A 13,767-nucleotide genomic window follows, 5' to 3' on the forward strand; every position below is an offset into this window, starting at 1 on the left:
CCGAGCAAAAGTAAACAAAGGGTGGACTGTAGGCCCGCTGTACATTCAAAATAAGTATTTCACAACCAGATAGCCTATGCAGTCTAGTAGGCAAAACCTAACGAACAGCTCTGATGTGTCTTTTTACCTCTTTAGCAAATATATAGATGTATTTCAATACAAGAAAATGTCAAAACCTACGGTTTGCTCATGGTTTAAAAATGTATAACAGAAATTTCCAGAGAAAAAGCACAAAAAAACAACTCCAGAGGCAGATAAAAGTTCCTAATTTTCTACTGAAGCTATGCGACAATATGCCACAGTTCCAAACAATGTCCAAACTAGGACCAATATTAAGATGTAATGCCTTTAATAGTGAATATGTGGAACTCGTGTGGGGTACATGTGGGAAGGGACAGCCACATCTATACAGCTCCATGGTTTCAGTTTCATTACAGCTTCAAAGGGCAGTCACAATAATATTCCTGCTCTCTTCGTAGAAAACAGGAACAGTAAAAATTTGTCAAACAAGAATTGGCAAAGCCAACAAGTCTGGCATTGGCAGAGCATTTCTTTCCCCAATTATATGCAATAGAAATTAATCTTGTTAAAATAAAAACACCTCCCCCCCCCAAAAAAAAATAACAGTAAATAATAAATAAAAGGAGAGATTGGTCCAAAGGCCCTGACAATGAGGTGACCTATATTTTATGTGGCTGTGCATATGTGATCCGGCAAAAATGTCTTCAATTGCTATGTGAAAGAAGCCAATGTATGAAGTGGGATAATCCATTGGGTCCCAGGCTGAACGCAATTATAGGCATAAGTCAATGTCAATGACAAGTTAAAAGAAGAATGGATGAACAGAGCTGACTGAAAGCCCCTGTGTATGTGTACATTTATGTATTTTTGTTTATGAATTGCACAAGGCTGCCGAGACACTAAATCTGTCTAGGCTAGAACTAAAAATCATGGGCATCTGTGCTCATCCAAGGGTACCCACAAACGAAAAAAAACACAATATGGAAAAAACAGATAATATTTATCAGATTTAAAACGCAGTATTTATCCTAATTGTCCCATTAGTGATGCCACTGAAGCGCTGCACGGTGCGCACAAACCGCGATGACCTGGTTATACTGCGATTAATGTATCATTGCTATGAAGAGTCAAACTCCACTCATTGCTCTCCTCCTGGTCCAACACCTGCTATTCTTGCTGCCATTAAAAGACTGCGATCACAACAAACTTAACAGAAAACATGCAGCAGAGCCTACGCCACAAGTAAGAGCAGTCTAATACATATGTAAGATTTTTTTGTTCATGTTGTCATTCTTTTTTTAATGTCTCTAAGTCTGGTATGGTTCAGCATACATGCAAATGACGAGATCAAATCTTATTTTTGAGCTAATGTATGCTAACACAAGTGATTTATATTGCAACAAGCACAGAACATTCCATTGCAGAGGTCATACTATGTCATGGCGCCTTTGTACTTTTTAAGTGTGGCTGATATAGAGACTGTTCCTCTGAAAACAGAGGTAATGTTTTGGATTGCTTACTGGTAATCTTCATTACTCCTGAGCAGAGAATTCCTCAGAAGAAAAGTAGTTACTTACCTGTAACTATAGTTCTCCAGTATTGGAATCTTTCATTGATTGACATGCTTAAATCATTCCCCGTCGTCGAGATGGGAGTCCCCGGTACCTTTTATAAAGTGGTATTGACATAGGCCTAAACCTAAAGGCCCTATGATTCTCAGTTTAGTACTCTATCAGAGTCATTTTGAGAAAAGGACTAAATTTGAGAGTCCACCAATCAGGCGACACCACCCTTTAAAACCCTCCTGAGAGAATCTCCAGTCCCTCGGATTTACTACCACAGGTCGTGCTAGGAAGTCTCCAGAGAGCTCTGCCCAGCATTTCTCTGTTTTTTGGATAGTCAAAAGATTTTGCCTCTTTTCACCTGGGTTCTAAAGCTTTTACCTTTAGTTCTTACATCTACTGAAGCCTGTCACCATGCCTGACAAAGAAAAAAACGGTCTATTCAGATCCCTTAAAACCTGTTGTAAGAAGAGATTACATTCTGAAGACCCACACCAGAATTGTATCTACTGCCTCTATCCAGACCACTCTGCAAAGGATGGTAAGGTATGTCGTAACTTTTCCACCAAAACCCTGAAGGACAGGGAAGGCAGGTTATTAATCTGTCTCTCAACTTAACTCCTCTTGTGGAATGTCTTTGTGGATTTATGGTATAGCATTAAAAGCCGCTTCCAGCCAACAATGACCACTTGATGCTCGAGCATCACAATGAATTCGGATTAAGACCAGTAACTAAAGCACACCTCCACAATGCATGTAGAGGTATACAGTAGGCCAGGGCAGTGTTGTGAGATACTATGCCAGACTGATTCCCCAAAAGGCTTAGAGGTTAAGGCAGAGTCAGTCATATGCGTTCCCCAATAGAAAAGGCCTGGTGGCACCAGCCTTCCAGGGAACTTCACAATTTCTGTATCGAACAGTTTGCATGAGACAGTGTTACAAACTACTTACATATCCGGGTGAACCCAAGCTTAAAAAAAGAAAAACAGAGTGAATATGCCAGGTATTATGATTCATCTGTGAAAAAGACTCAATAACCCAAAATGTATGAATGGCAGCAGTCATGCTTGCACATACACATTCGTATGTATTTGCACAAAAGGCACATTCTCAATGGTAAGACTCAATTCCTGTACTGCACTTTTTCTGAATGATACAAACATCAATGGACAGGGTTGGCCTGACCTAGAGAGCAATCTGGTAGTGTCAGATGCGCGAGTCTAACAGGTCAATGTATGGGCCAGTTTTGTGGGGGGGCCTGCTTGTGGTGTGGTGGGACAGTTTGGTGCCCACGAGGGCACCAGTATTTGCTGCTCATATGTTTGAATAAGCTTAAAACGCTCTCGAGAATTAATATGCCTTCTTAAAAAAACAGTGCCCATACTTTGTAATCCAATATCAGTCATCTAAAGTGCTTAGTGGGAAAGCGGGAGTGGAAAATGGGAGCAAAAAGGAAGGGGTTAAACCTGAGGGAACGAGGAAGGTGCATTGTGGTGCTATAGTCTCATCGAAGAAGTAACAGAGGACTGATAGCACTCTGTGGGTAAAATAGCAATAATGTGTCAATGTTTTTATCTTTTAATAGGGAAAGAACAAAGTGAATTTCATTGCTGCATTTCCATAACATTAAATGCAAGTTACCCGCTCCAAGCACAAACACCTGCAGCTCTCCAATGCTCAGAGACAACTCAGACAGCAATGATTAGAAAATTCTAAGTTGCTTGATTTCCCACATGACATTAAACTTCACATTGTAAATGGGGACCACAATTATTTTGGTTCCCGGTCCTATTTTCTGTCCCAGTCTGCCCTGGTCTATGGATTATAGGTAGAACGGGGTTTTATTAAATTTAGTCATCAGAATATGCTTTTAGGACTTCATGAAATCATAAAACATGCCACGTTCCAGTGCCTCAAAAATCCTCATCTTAGATGACGAGTAAAGCCAAGCCCTGCTTCTAGGAGCTCCGACACCCTTTCCAAGCTATATTTCGTGATCCAGAGACGCTGCTGTCTCAAAGCCCTGGAGAAGATAACAGGTATTTCATGGCGGCTGTGGCCACAGACTCTCAGTTCACTCTGTAATTCTGGTACAAGAGACCGGTCAGGTTATCTGCAGTTCTAGCACTAAAGCGGTCTGCATTCAGCATGCTGCAGATACTGGGCACGTGGTAGGACATGCCAGTGACTTAGATGCAGTACTTACACTCGTCATGCTGGTATACCTGTTCTAGTCCATGCTCGATATACGTGAACATGAAGGCTTTACTACTGTTTGCGAGACAGGCTGTTTAATGCCGCGCTTCTTACCCATAAGCTCCATTGCTGATCAGCTTTATGTTCTCAAACTCCTCTTCAGAAGGGGCCTTCTTTGGCTGAACGGAAGCACCTCGACTCTGAAGGCACAGAAATGCAATGCTTCATTAATGCTGTGTGATGAAATGAAAAACGTCCAATTTGCTTTCACACTGTTTCCTAACTAACCACTTATTAATTTAGAAATATTACCCAAATCACTGGCAAAGTTTTCTCAAACATCTGCAACAGTTAATAACGTATGAAAAATTCAGAGTTCAGTGCAGTCAGATCCTTAGGATTAAACCAGCTACAAAGGAAAGCCAATAGCCTTAAAGAGAGAATTAGCCTAACAGTTTGGGAGGTAGTGCACTGTGCAATTACATCAAACTCAGACTTCACAATGCAAACATGGAAGCAGATGTGCCGGTGTTGTATAGACAGGAAGGGATGAGCACATGCGTGACAAGGAACTCACTATTCTAGACCGAAAGCAAATGACCAGAACAGTACAGCTTAAGTATAGCGTTTGCACTCTGTTAGCCAAAGTGATTCCAAAGTGCTGATGGGCAGACACTGTTGCACCAAGCATGTAAAACAAATATATCTGGATCTGGAAGCCATCTGAGGAAAGCTGGCCAATCCTGTTTCACCAGTTTTAGGAACTTGCAGTAAGTACTTCAACCAACAGAGTAAATGTGTTGTAGTCTCTGTCTGGTTCCATTTAGTTTTTGATGTTCATCTTTCAGTTATGCATGCCTGGCTAGTGGTCTTAGAAACCTACTATGCACAATGAGGATAGTTTACCTATGGGGTTGACACCATAGAGCGGCTGTATGGCAATGTGACTTGGTGGACAGCTAACAGAAGGTCATAGATTTGAGGAGTTTTTGTTTACAGCTAAACAAATGATACTTTTTAGTTCAGAACAAATTAATCAAATTGTTTCCTCTTAGAGCTGCTTCTTGCGGGATTTAGAGAATACTGCTGACCGTCTGCAGACATGGGCTACCTTCTTAATGTCTTAATTCGATGAAATCTCCCAAAAATGAAACAGTCATTAACAGTCACACTTGCTGAAAACTACTGTCTAACTGAGGAAACCTGACTCCTAGCTGAATCGGACTGCCTTATGGAGCAGCTTAGCATCAGCTGTCAAGAAAACAAAAAATTTAAATTTGAAACATTTCAGTGAAAAATATATGTTATTGTATGGATCGTCTAATGCCCAGTTTTCACTTTTATGGTGAATTTGGAGATAGTTTTAAGTGTGTGATTTTAAACACTAATGGTCTCAGAACAGACAAGAGCAACACAATCTATGAAACGAGCATCAGCCCATGATGGAAGCATCGCCTCAGGCCGCGCACCTCTTTACAGGGTCGGATGCCAAGAAGGTAGACAACGTTTTATTTGCTCTAAGTTACTGTTCAGCAACACATGATCAAGGATTGGCCACCAACTCTAGCACCATCCTCGAGACCCTGCTAGGCTCCCGGGTTTCAAGTTCTCCAAGGCAATGTAGCAACGGGAGTTTATTTACCTCTGTTGAGTCGTCAGTCTCAGGAGTGTCGGGGTGACTACTGTCGTAGCTGTGCAATTCTGCAGACAAACAGAAGACGAGAGGTGAAGACCAGGGTGAAGACTAGCAACAGCATGATACGACAACCTACAGTCACTGACAATCAAACATTATCCTCATTCGATCATGTTATAATGCAAAAATTGTAGAAACCAGAAGGGACTTCAGCAAGGCCCACACCAAGATCTTGAAATAGAAAAAAGGCAGGAGGAAATGCACACACTGAGGAAGAATAAAGCACAACATTCTTGGACATCAGCGTTTGAGGGAGATCAGATAAATGGAAATGTCAGTTACCTCAGGGTAACCGAACTGAGATCCTGAGGTTAAAAACACATTTCTTATCGAGGTAAAGAAAAACATCTAATATAGAACATGTGAGCAACACCAAATACCGGAAGCACAGATGACACCCTTACTGTGATATGCGAATATCTGATTAGCTGCAGCTTTACAAGCAGAAGCATTAATTTACTTTTCTGTTTGCAAACTGGACTTAATTACTATCAGCATTGCAGGGTTCAAGGAACACCGTGGAACCCCATGGGGAGGCCTCGGAGGCTTACAGATCCCAAGTGACGCAGTGGCATGGCGCAACATCTGGGGGGGGGGGGGGGGGGGGGGGGGGGGGCGCTCGCACTCGCGAGTGCTAAAATCCACGGGCTAGGGGGCGCAAATTACTTGCCTTGCCCCGGGTGCTGACAACCCACGCTACGCCACTGGTGGCAAGGAAGGAACTATGAAGCTGCTGTTAGTATTCCAGTGTTTTTAAGATTGGGTGTCTGTCCATCCAGCCACTGAATTGTTTGGAACAGAAGAGGCTCGTGGTAGCCGCTCCATCAACTCCTTGCATTACTACTGTTTGTTTGGCTGGCGCAGGAGAACCGCTGCTTAGCTCTTTTTTTCCACGCACTGTCAAACAAAGCTATATATCAGACTAATTTTAAGATTTTTCCATAGCACAAGCATCATTTATTAGCACTCTGAGCGTCCAGATGAAGATTACAAATGCGTGTGAATATTTGAATACTCGTTGCCCAGAGACCTCGATTATAATGTGCTTCACGTGGGCGCAGACATCTCCGGGGCGAGCGAGGAATGTGAATTATTAATGTCGGTGAACAGATCTACACCAGCCTCGGTGTCACCCTCGCCACCTACCAGGGACTGGAGATGAATACTAAATGAGAAAGTACTCTCCATACTTCACTCGCCGTTCCTTTACCCATAGCCGCCTCTAAAAATGTCAATGCGGCGCCCCTCTTGTATAGACTACCTTGAGTAGAATGCGCAAAATGTATCTGCACAGGTATCACGTCTATTGTTAAATGCTGGTGTCATGTAGAGGGGCCCAGTACAGTCCCTTCAATAAAGCTAGCATTTATTTTGCGAACCTAGCATAGAGTTTAAGGAACGGTTTTAAATTGATTTTATCACTAAGTGAACCGAGCATTTTACATTTTAACTGAGGAAGATAGGGGTCATCATAGAAGAAACGTGCTAAAACCAATCTCTTAGTGTTTTATCATTATAATGAACCCAGTATACACAATTAGAAAAAAAGTTTATTGAAAGTGAAGGAGATGAAAGGGTTAAAGATTTGAGAGCAGAGATACATAATGCCCAAGAAATCTGGATAATTGTGGTAATTGCCTTTTATTTGCTCACATCCAGAGATTAAACATTTCACGCAATCTATTATTTCTTTATAATAGACATTTTGCCAACTGCATTGGCAAATTGCTATTGGTTTTCAGTGTGAAATATCTGTGAAACATTTATTCACCCCTCTTGTCACAGCCAGCGCGTTCCCAAGTGCATCCTCCAGCGTCATCTAGAGGGGGCGACCCAGTTTGAGGACAGCAGCATTATTGTTAATAGGAAGCTCTGTGTCCCCCTGCATCACCTAGAAGGTGCGCCCCCCCCCCCCCCGCCCAGTTTGAAGACTATAGCATCACTATGAATGGAAAACATTTTTCTTTTCGTTGCTGAGAATGACCTCTTCAGCAAAAGTTGAAAAAAGTGTCAATGAGTGGTATTTCTGAGGGAGTTGGGAAATAAGGCATGGGCAGCTGGGAAGGGTGGATGATATTCTTTAATTGGAGACAAGCAAAAAACAGGGCATACTAACATCATTTCAAATGCTCTCTTCCCAGGCAGCACCTGGCTGAGCCCTCTCTGCAGTAGCAGCTCAAGCAAGACGTAATGCCTTCTCACCAACCATGACTGCCATCTCAAGGGGCATGAACTGAGAGTTCTACCTCTAGTAACGATGGCAGGAGCAGTAGCATCTTTTAATTTCAGATGGTCTGCTTGGTATAAAAAAAAACTTTAGGTAGAATCTTTTCGGATTTCAGATGGTCTGCTTGTTAAGAACCCTTTAAGTCATCTGGTTCAATGGAGGTTTTAATCAACATTTTGCTTGACTACTCTGTACCCTTGGACACCAAGCATGACAAAGACCCTAATTTTTCTTGTAGCAGTATTTTGGTGTGCTAAAATGCAACGGAATTTGATGGAAATGCCATCTTCCACTGCTCTACTTGCCAGATGGGTCCCCATCTACAGTATACTTAAGACTGAGGGAAAGCCAGGTATGTCAGGTTTTCTGAACTGTTCGCAGTACTAGGAGCATGCAAAATCTGTTCTCTATAAGCCTCTTCCCTGTTGCATGGACTTCTAAGAACAATGCCACCTGTGGTTGCAATGTTTGGGGAAACAGGGGGAAAGAGGCTGGGCCAAGCTGTGTAGACATAGGAGCTACCAGGTCATGGGGATGGATAACTTTGCGGGTTAATTTCACATGCACTAGTGGGAAGGGCACTGGAGTAAACAAAACAAATCTATTACATGTCGGCCACCAAGAAAGCTGTTGGGTCCTTTCTATTAAGCTATAGAGTCCAACCTTTGTGGAAAGAATATCCCCTGATAAAGCGGTTGTCAAACTCGTATAGCCTTGCACTCTAATAAGAAAGTTTCTGCCCTCCATGTGACTGGGATTTGGCTCACAGCAGACTGACCATGTGTGTAATGGCATTCATAGGGAATAGCGCCAAGTGGGGAATCGAGGGTTGAGGGCAGTTTTGATATTTTGGCTGGAAAAACAACTCCCAGTCGAATAATGCTTGATTTCACTGTTTTAATTTTGACAGGAAATGGAGAGATTTTTAATTTACTAAATTCTCTAGACTCACACTCAGGCATCTCTTTTTAGGGATTGTGGGTGTCTGTCTAAGATCCATTCAGCACATGGCTCCTCCCAGACCTTAATTTTTACATTTCATTAGCTTCAGCTGCTTGTTGGTTTTCCTTTCCTAGTAATGTGCATTAACCAATGTCAAAACAAAACACACTTTTGTGCTTTTTTGCTATTAGCCATATCAATAAAAAACTGAAGCAAATGAAGCTACACCGTGACATGGTTATCTTTACAATAAAAGACAGAAACGACACCTGACAAAAGTACAGTCAATTTTCTTGATGATGTAGAACCATCTCTAAACAAAACTATAGAACATCAGCAAGAATAAAAAAAGATAGTCATCCGACAACAGCATTCTTAAAAGAGCCATCAGTGTATGATGTCACAACTGATCTAAAAAAAGAGTGAGCGAAATTCACACAAATGTGGGAAAATTCGGCAAAATTATGTGAAATTATACGAAATGCAAATCCAGCATGCATTGCTATTTTTTTACAAGAAATGTGCGCATGTGTCAATTTTAGACACAAGGATACATTTGTCATTAAAATAAAGCACATGTACTCCACAGGACAGATGCTCGTGTACTAGTCATTCATGTTGTTCCCGCCTTCCTGTTCAATTTTGTTGCAATGTGCAGCATCATTACGCAACAGGCAAAATAGCATAATTTCAGGATTTTTGTTTAAGAAACATAGAGCGGAATTCTTAAAAATATGCGAATTACGCCACTGTAATTGTATTTTCTTCCGGGCCTATAAAACCCCAGCTGACAATCAAACTAACATTCTATAATGCCTATTGCTGAGGATGGCTAGCGATAGAAGGCTTGGCAGTTCCTCTGCACTGGGAGGCCCTTTAAGTAAAAGGAAGTGGCCTATGACATCTATTGGATAAACCACGGTTGTCTATCTACTAGCACAGTCCATCATTCTAATCCTCAACAAGTTTGTGAAAAAGGTGGGCAAATGCAGCCATTGCAGGTCCACCCCAAATCACTGCCTTCATGGGGAAAGGTCTGCTGCATGATGTGTCTGCAAGGACCCACATATTTCTTTGACAATCTGGCCTTTGGTGACCGCTCGAAATCTACAAAGGGCAGTGCTGGATGTTAAGAAGCCCAAAATACTAACTCAAGCTTTCCCCTATGCAGCCCTAGGAGCTGGAATTTCTCTTGCAGACTTCACCCGAAGGTTGCAAAATTCAAGTAATCAGCTAGACAGCCCAGTCTCTACCAATGTGTCCACAGGCAACATCTTGGTTGAAGACAATACTTCAACCTTTTCTCAAGCTCCCCCCTCTCCCCCCCAAACCCCCTTTTCAGACAAGGTCAAGCATCTTGAAGTGGTCCACCACCATCCTAGAGGAAAATCTTTATCATTCAGGATGCCTCTTCAATGAGACTCCTAAAGTTCTCCAAAGTGTAGTTTCAATGAGCAGCTCTCCATGGACCCAACTCTCACATAAAACTAATCTTGCAGGCTCTGTAAGACTTCTGAAAATGACAAGCGATGTACTGCGATACGGTCTGTCGGATGAATACAAGTGCTGTGCCAAAGCCATCCTCCAGCAGCTTTGTGGGGCTCCTCTCAGAAGAGTCATTTGGAATGAATTTATAAATTTATATTACATGAAAGTTAAACAGAATCCCCTGCCAAGCTCTTCATTGCTTCTGGGTTTCTGCACGGAATGAGATTCCCCGCCAGCGTCACGCATCATTACCACAAACCTGGTTCAAGAAATTAAAATGAAATCAAATAAATATAGCTGAGAAAGTAAATTAGAGAGTTTGGTGAATTAGATCTGAGAAGGGGGAGATGCTGATGAATATTACCCACTGCGAAACAGGTCTCCCCCACCCCCGCTGACCACATATCCATCGATTTACACAATGGCAAGAAATGTGGGTGAAAGGGCACACACAATACAGTAAAAAAAAAAAAAAATCCATAGGGGTCTTACATCATTTAACAAGGCCACTCCCCAATAACCCCAAGCCAGATTCAACCCTACCCAAGACAACCTTTCTGGCAAGGAGGAAGCCATAGTTTACTCACCCCTATGCTACTGTAGTAAGGTTGTGTATTCCCTTAGCACTGCTACTGTCATACTTCGGTAACGTGCTCGTACCCCGGGCCCTCAGGTGGTTTTGTCAGTTCTGACAATAAACCCAAAGACGTTCAGAGCCGACACAGCAAACCTTAGCAAAGCCAATAGGTCTGGTTTATTTTAAAGGTAAACGGTGTAATCTTCAAAATGCTGTGTGATACGCTTAGAGGCACCAATAACATACACAGAGTCATCCATATGAATGCAAAGACAGAAACAAGCATTTTCAGGAATAACTCTGTGCATAATATCATGGTGGTACTTAAGGCCAAAAGTGACAAATCAGAAGACAGAAAGGTGGTGATCATGGCTGGCAAGAGAGGGGACCAAACCGTAACAAAACCCTTCACATAAAGGAGTACTTGTTATGTAATACATGCTTAGTTAACTGATAATGTGGGTTTGAGCAACGAATTCTAACAAGTGCCTGTGGGACAGGATGGATGATTTCTTGACACACACCACCTATGTGTGGGGAGGAAAGCGCTAATGCATGGAGATGCGTGCAGAAGAGTGCAAGGACATCGGCATGGTCTCAGTGGCAGCTCATGAGTCAGGGTGCAGAAGGCCGGGAAGGAGTATGCATCTGCCCGACTTGCTCTGCTGTATATTTACACTGAACCCAGTGTATTTAACTTGAGTCGCTGGCTGCTTCAGCAGTGGAAAGTCGTTGCAAGAGTCTCCATGAGCAAAGAGAAGATCGTATGCATTGCTGGGGGGCTGCTGCAGCTTCCAGCCCTCCTAAGGCAGCAGAGCACAGGGGATTTAGGCACAAGGTGCTTTGAAATTAAATGAGATGAGCTGCTATGTGAAGCTTGGTATGCTTGTGAGGTCATCGTCCGCTAGGCTCTTCCTGCTCTGGAATAAGTATGCAACAAAGCTCTGCTTACAGGGATTGCCCAACAGGAAAAACTGGAGCAAGGCTGCTTATGTTCAAACTTTTCTGCATTTTAAGGCCATTCAAAATCAGAACACATCTACAGTTAAGAGCCAGGACACAAAAAGTGGCACAGATCGCAGTATATGTGAAATATTACTGCCAGATGTTGACCCACAGAAGTATTAACAAACTTCTTGAAGATGCATTTTGGACCCAGTATGCCTCAACTGAGACACTTCCCTCCACTCTGAGGACTCTGCAAGGACATCCCTCCATCTCGTGGATTTTTATGTCACTATAGAGAGCATCTCCCTCTCCAGCATATGTCCCCCAGGTCTTGGTCAGGATACCTTGCACGCACTCCTAATACCTCATTTACACAATAATACATTTACAGTCTTCAAAGATATGCAGAGCAATCCCAGCAATAGACTGATTTTTAAACATATTGAAAAAATTGTTTAATTAATAATCATTTATATTCATTTATTGATGTCTCACAACGTGGATTGAACTGTACGAGGGCACAGCTTGGGAGAAAGAATACCATCAGAAATGCACTAACCAACTAATCACCAGAACAACCAACCACTGATCAACAACATGAGAAAATGGGACAGTGAGCGGGTGTGAGCTTGGTGGGCCTCAGGGTTTGATTTTAACAGGAAGTGTATTTTTGCTTGCAAGCAGTCTTTCCAAACAGGAACAGAGTGCTATTCTTGTAATATCGTTTTTTTGTTTTTTTTTTGTTCCACAGGTAAATTGACAAATTGACATAATATTGATCGAGAGTTGAGTCAACCAAGAGAGCAGACAAATGTGAAAACAGAATGCTTTTAAGCAAAAAAGGTCATCAAATGGGTGAAACATCATTACAACCCGAAAGGAGATGGAGGAAAAGAAGAAGACATCATGGTTAGGAAAAACATAGCTACACATCAGCAGCAATTCCATCATCTCCCAATGAAGAGGCACGCAATAAATATTGGACCTAATGAAAATGACTGAAAAACACCAATTGAACCATTATTGTTCCTATTCCTACTGATAAAATGACTGAAAAACACCAATTGAACCATTATTGTTCCTATTCCTACTGATAAAAGTTTTAAAGTTAGTCAATGTTTTTCAATCAAACACATGGGTTTAAGCGCAGACTTTCATCCGACAACAGACCACATATTTTAACAAAAAGGGGACACTGAAAAGCAGACTCAGGCGCGGTCACTTGCAACCTTGCATGGTTTAACAATCACAATTCATGCATGAATAAAGATGACTTTTAGCAGAACAAACTCATCTGCAAAAGTAAGCTGCAGGTGTCTTACCCTCCAGAGGATCCCGGGTGAGCCCAAGCTGACTGATGATGTAGCGAGGAATGTCTGACTTGATACCTTCTCCTTCCTTCGCATGGCCTTCAGCGGCTTCTAACAGATGATAGAACTCTTCCGGGTCAAACTCCTACAAAAAGAAGTCCAAATGTCAAGATCAAGTTAAAATTTTAAGAGTAGTGCTCAAATAGATTAAGGATGAGTGGTCAATCCAGGAAGCTGTAGTAAAATGTTTCACTGAATTTGGGACGTGGCTTGACTGCTCGTTCTGGACTGTTCCTACTAGGACAGCATCCAGACTGATTTGCACACTGGGTGGTCCCAGTCTGTTCTGGCACAAAGAGCAACAAACAACGGAGTAGAACACAGCCTGTAGTAATTACTTACTCGTGCTAGAGAATAATCCAAGTATTGCACCCATCACTTGTTTTATTTACTTTTTGTTTTTCCTAGTTAAAAGGTAGAAGTTAATTGTCTGGGATAAGCATGAGTTCCCAACTGGAGTATTCACAAAACACGTTCTTTTTCAAGAAATTGTTAAAAATAATATTCTTATGTATTCTATTCTACCCTATTCTAAAGCAGATATAAGAAAAACAAACAGTCTGGATTCATGCACTTTAAAAAAAAAAAAAAACAGCTAGCGAATACAAACATGGACTTGAAAGCTTTCTACCACTTTAAGTGAACCCTCTAAGCCAGTGGATCCAAACCTGTGGTCCGGGGACCGCTGGGGGGGGGGGGGGGGGGGGGGGGGGGGTTGTGGGGATCCACAAAGCCTCCTC

At 42.2% G+C, this 13,767-nt stretch overlaps 1 protein-coding gene across 6 annotated transcripts in view; it reads right to left on the bottom strand.

Moving 5' to 3' along the window:
- MAST2 (microtubule associated serine/threonine kinase 2) overlaps window positions 1-13,767 on the bottom strand; it is a 1,054,635-nt gene that overhangs the window by 103,141 nt on the left and 937,727 nt on the right. For all 6 annotated transcript variants that reach the window (XM_069232766.1, XM_069232767.1, XM_069232770.1 and 3 more), the window contains 3 exons: window positions 12,980-13,112; window positions 5,422-5,480; window positions 3,894-3,979 (listed from right to left, as the gene is read on the bottom strand). In XM_069232766.1, the coding sequence (XP_069088867.1) occupies window positions 3,894-3,979; window positions 5,422-5,480; window positions 12,980-13,112 (278 nt within the window). The remainder of the gene's footprint in view (window positions 1-3,893; window positions 3,980-5,421; window positions 5,481-12,979; window positions 13,113-13,767) is intronic.

This window comes from Pleurodeles waltl, chromosome 4_2 (genome assembly GCF_031143425.1).
Source record: "Pleurodeles waltl isolate 20211129_DDA chromosome 4_2, aPleWal1.hap1.20221129, whole genome shotgun sequence".
In the NCBI taxonomy this organism is placed as follows: domain Eukaryota; kingdom Metazoa; phylum Chordata; class Amphibia; order Caudata; family Salamandridae; genus Pleurodeles; species Pleurodeles waltl.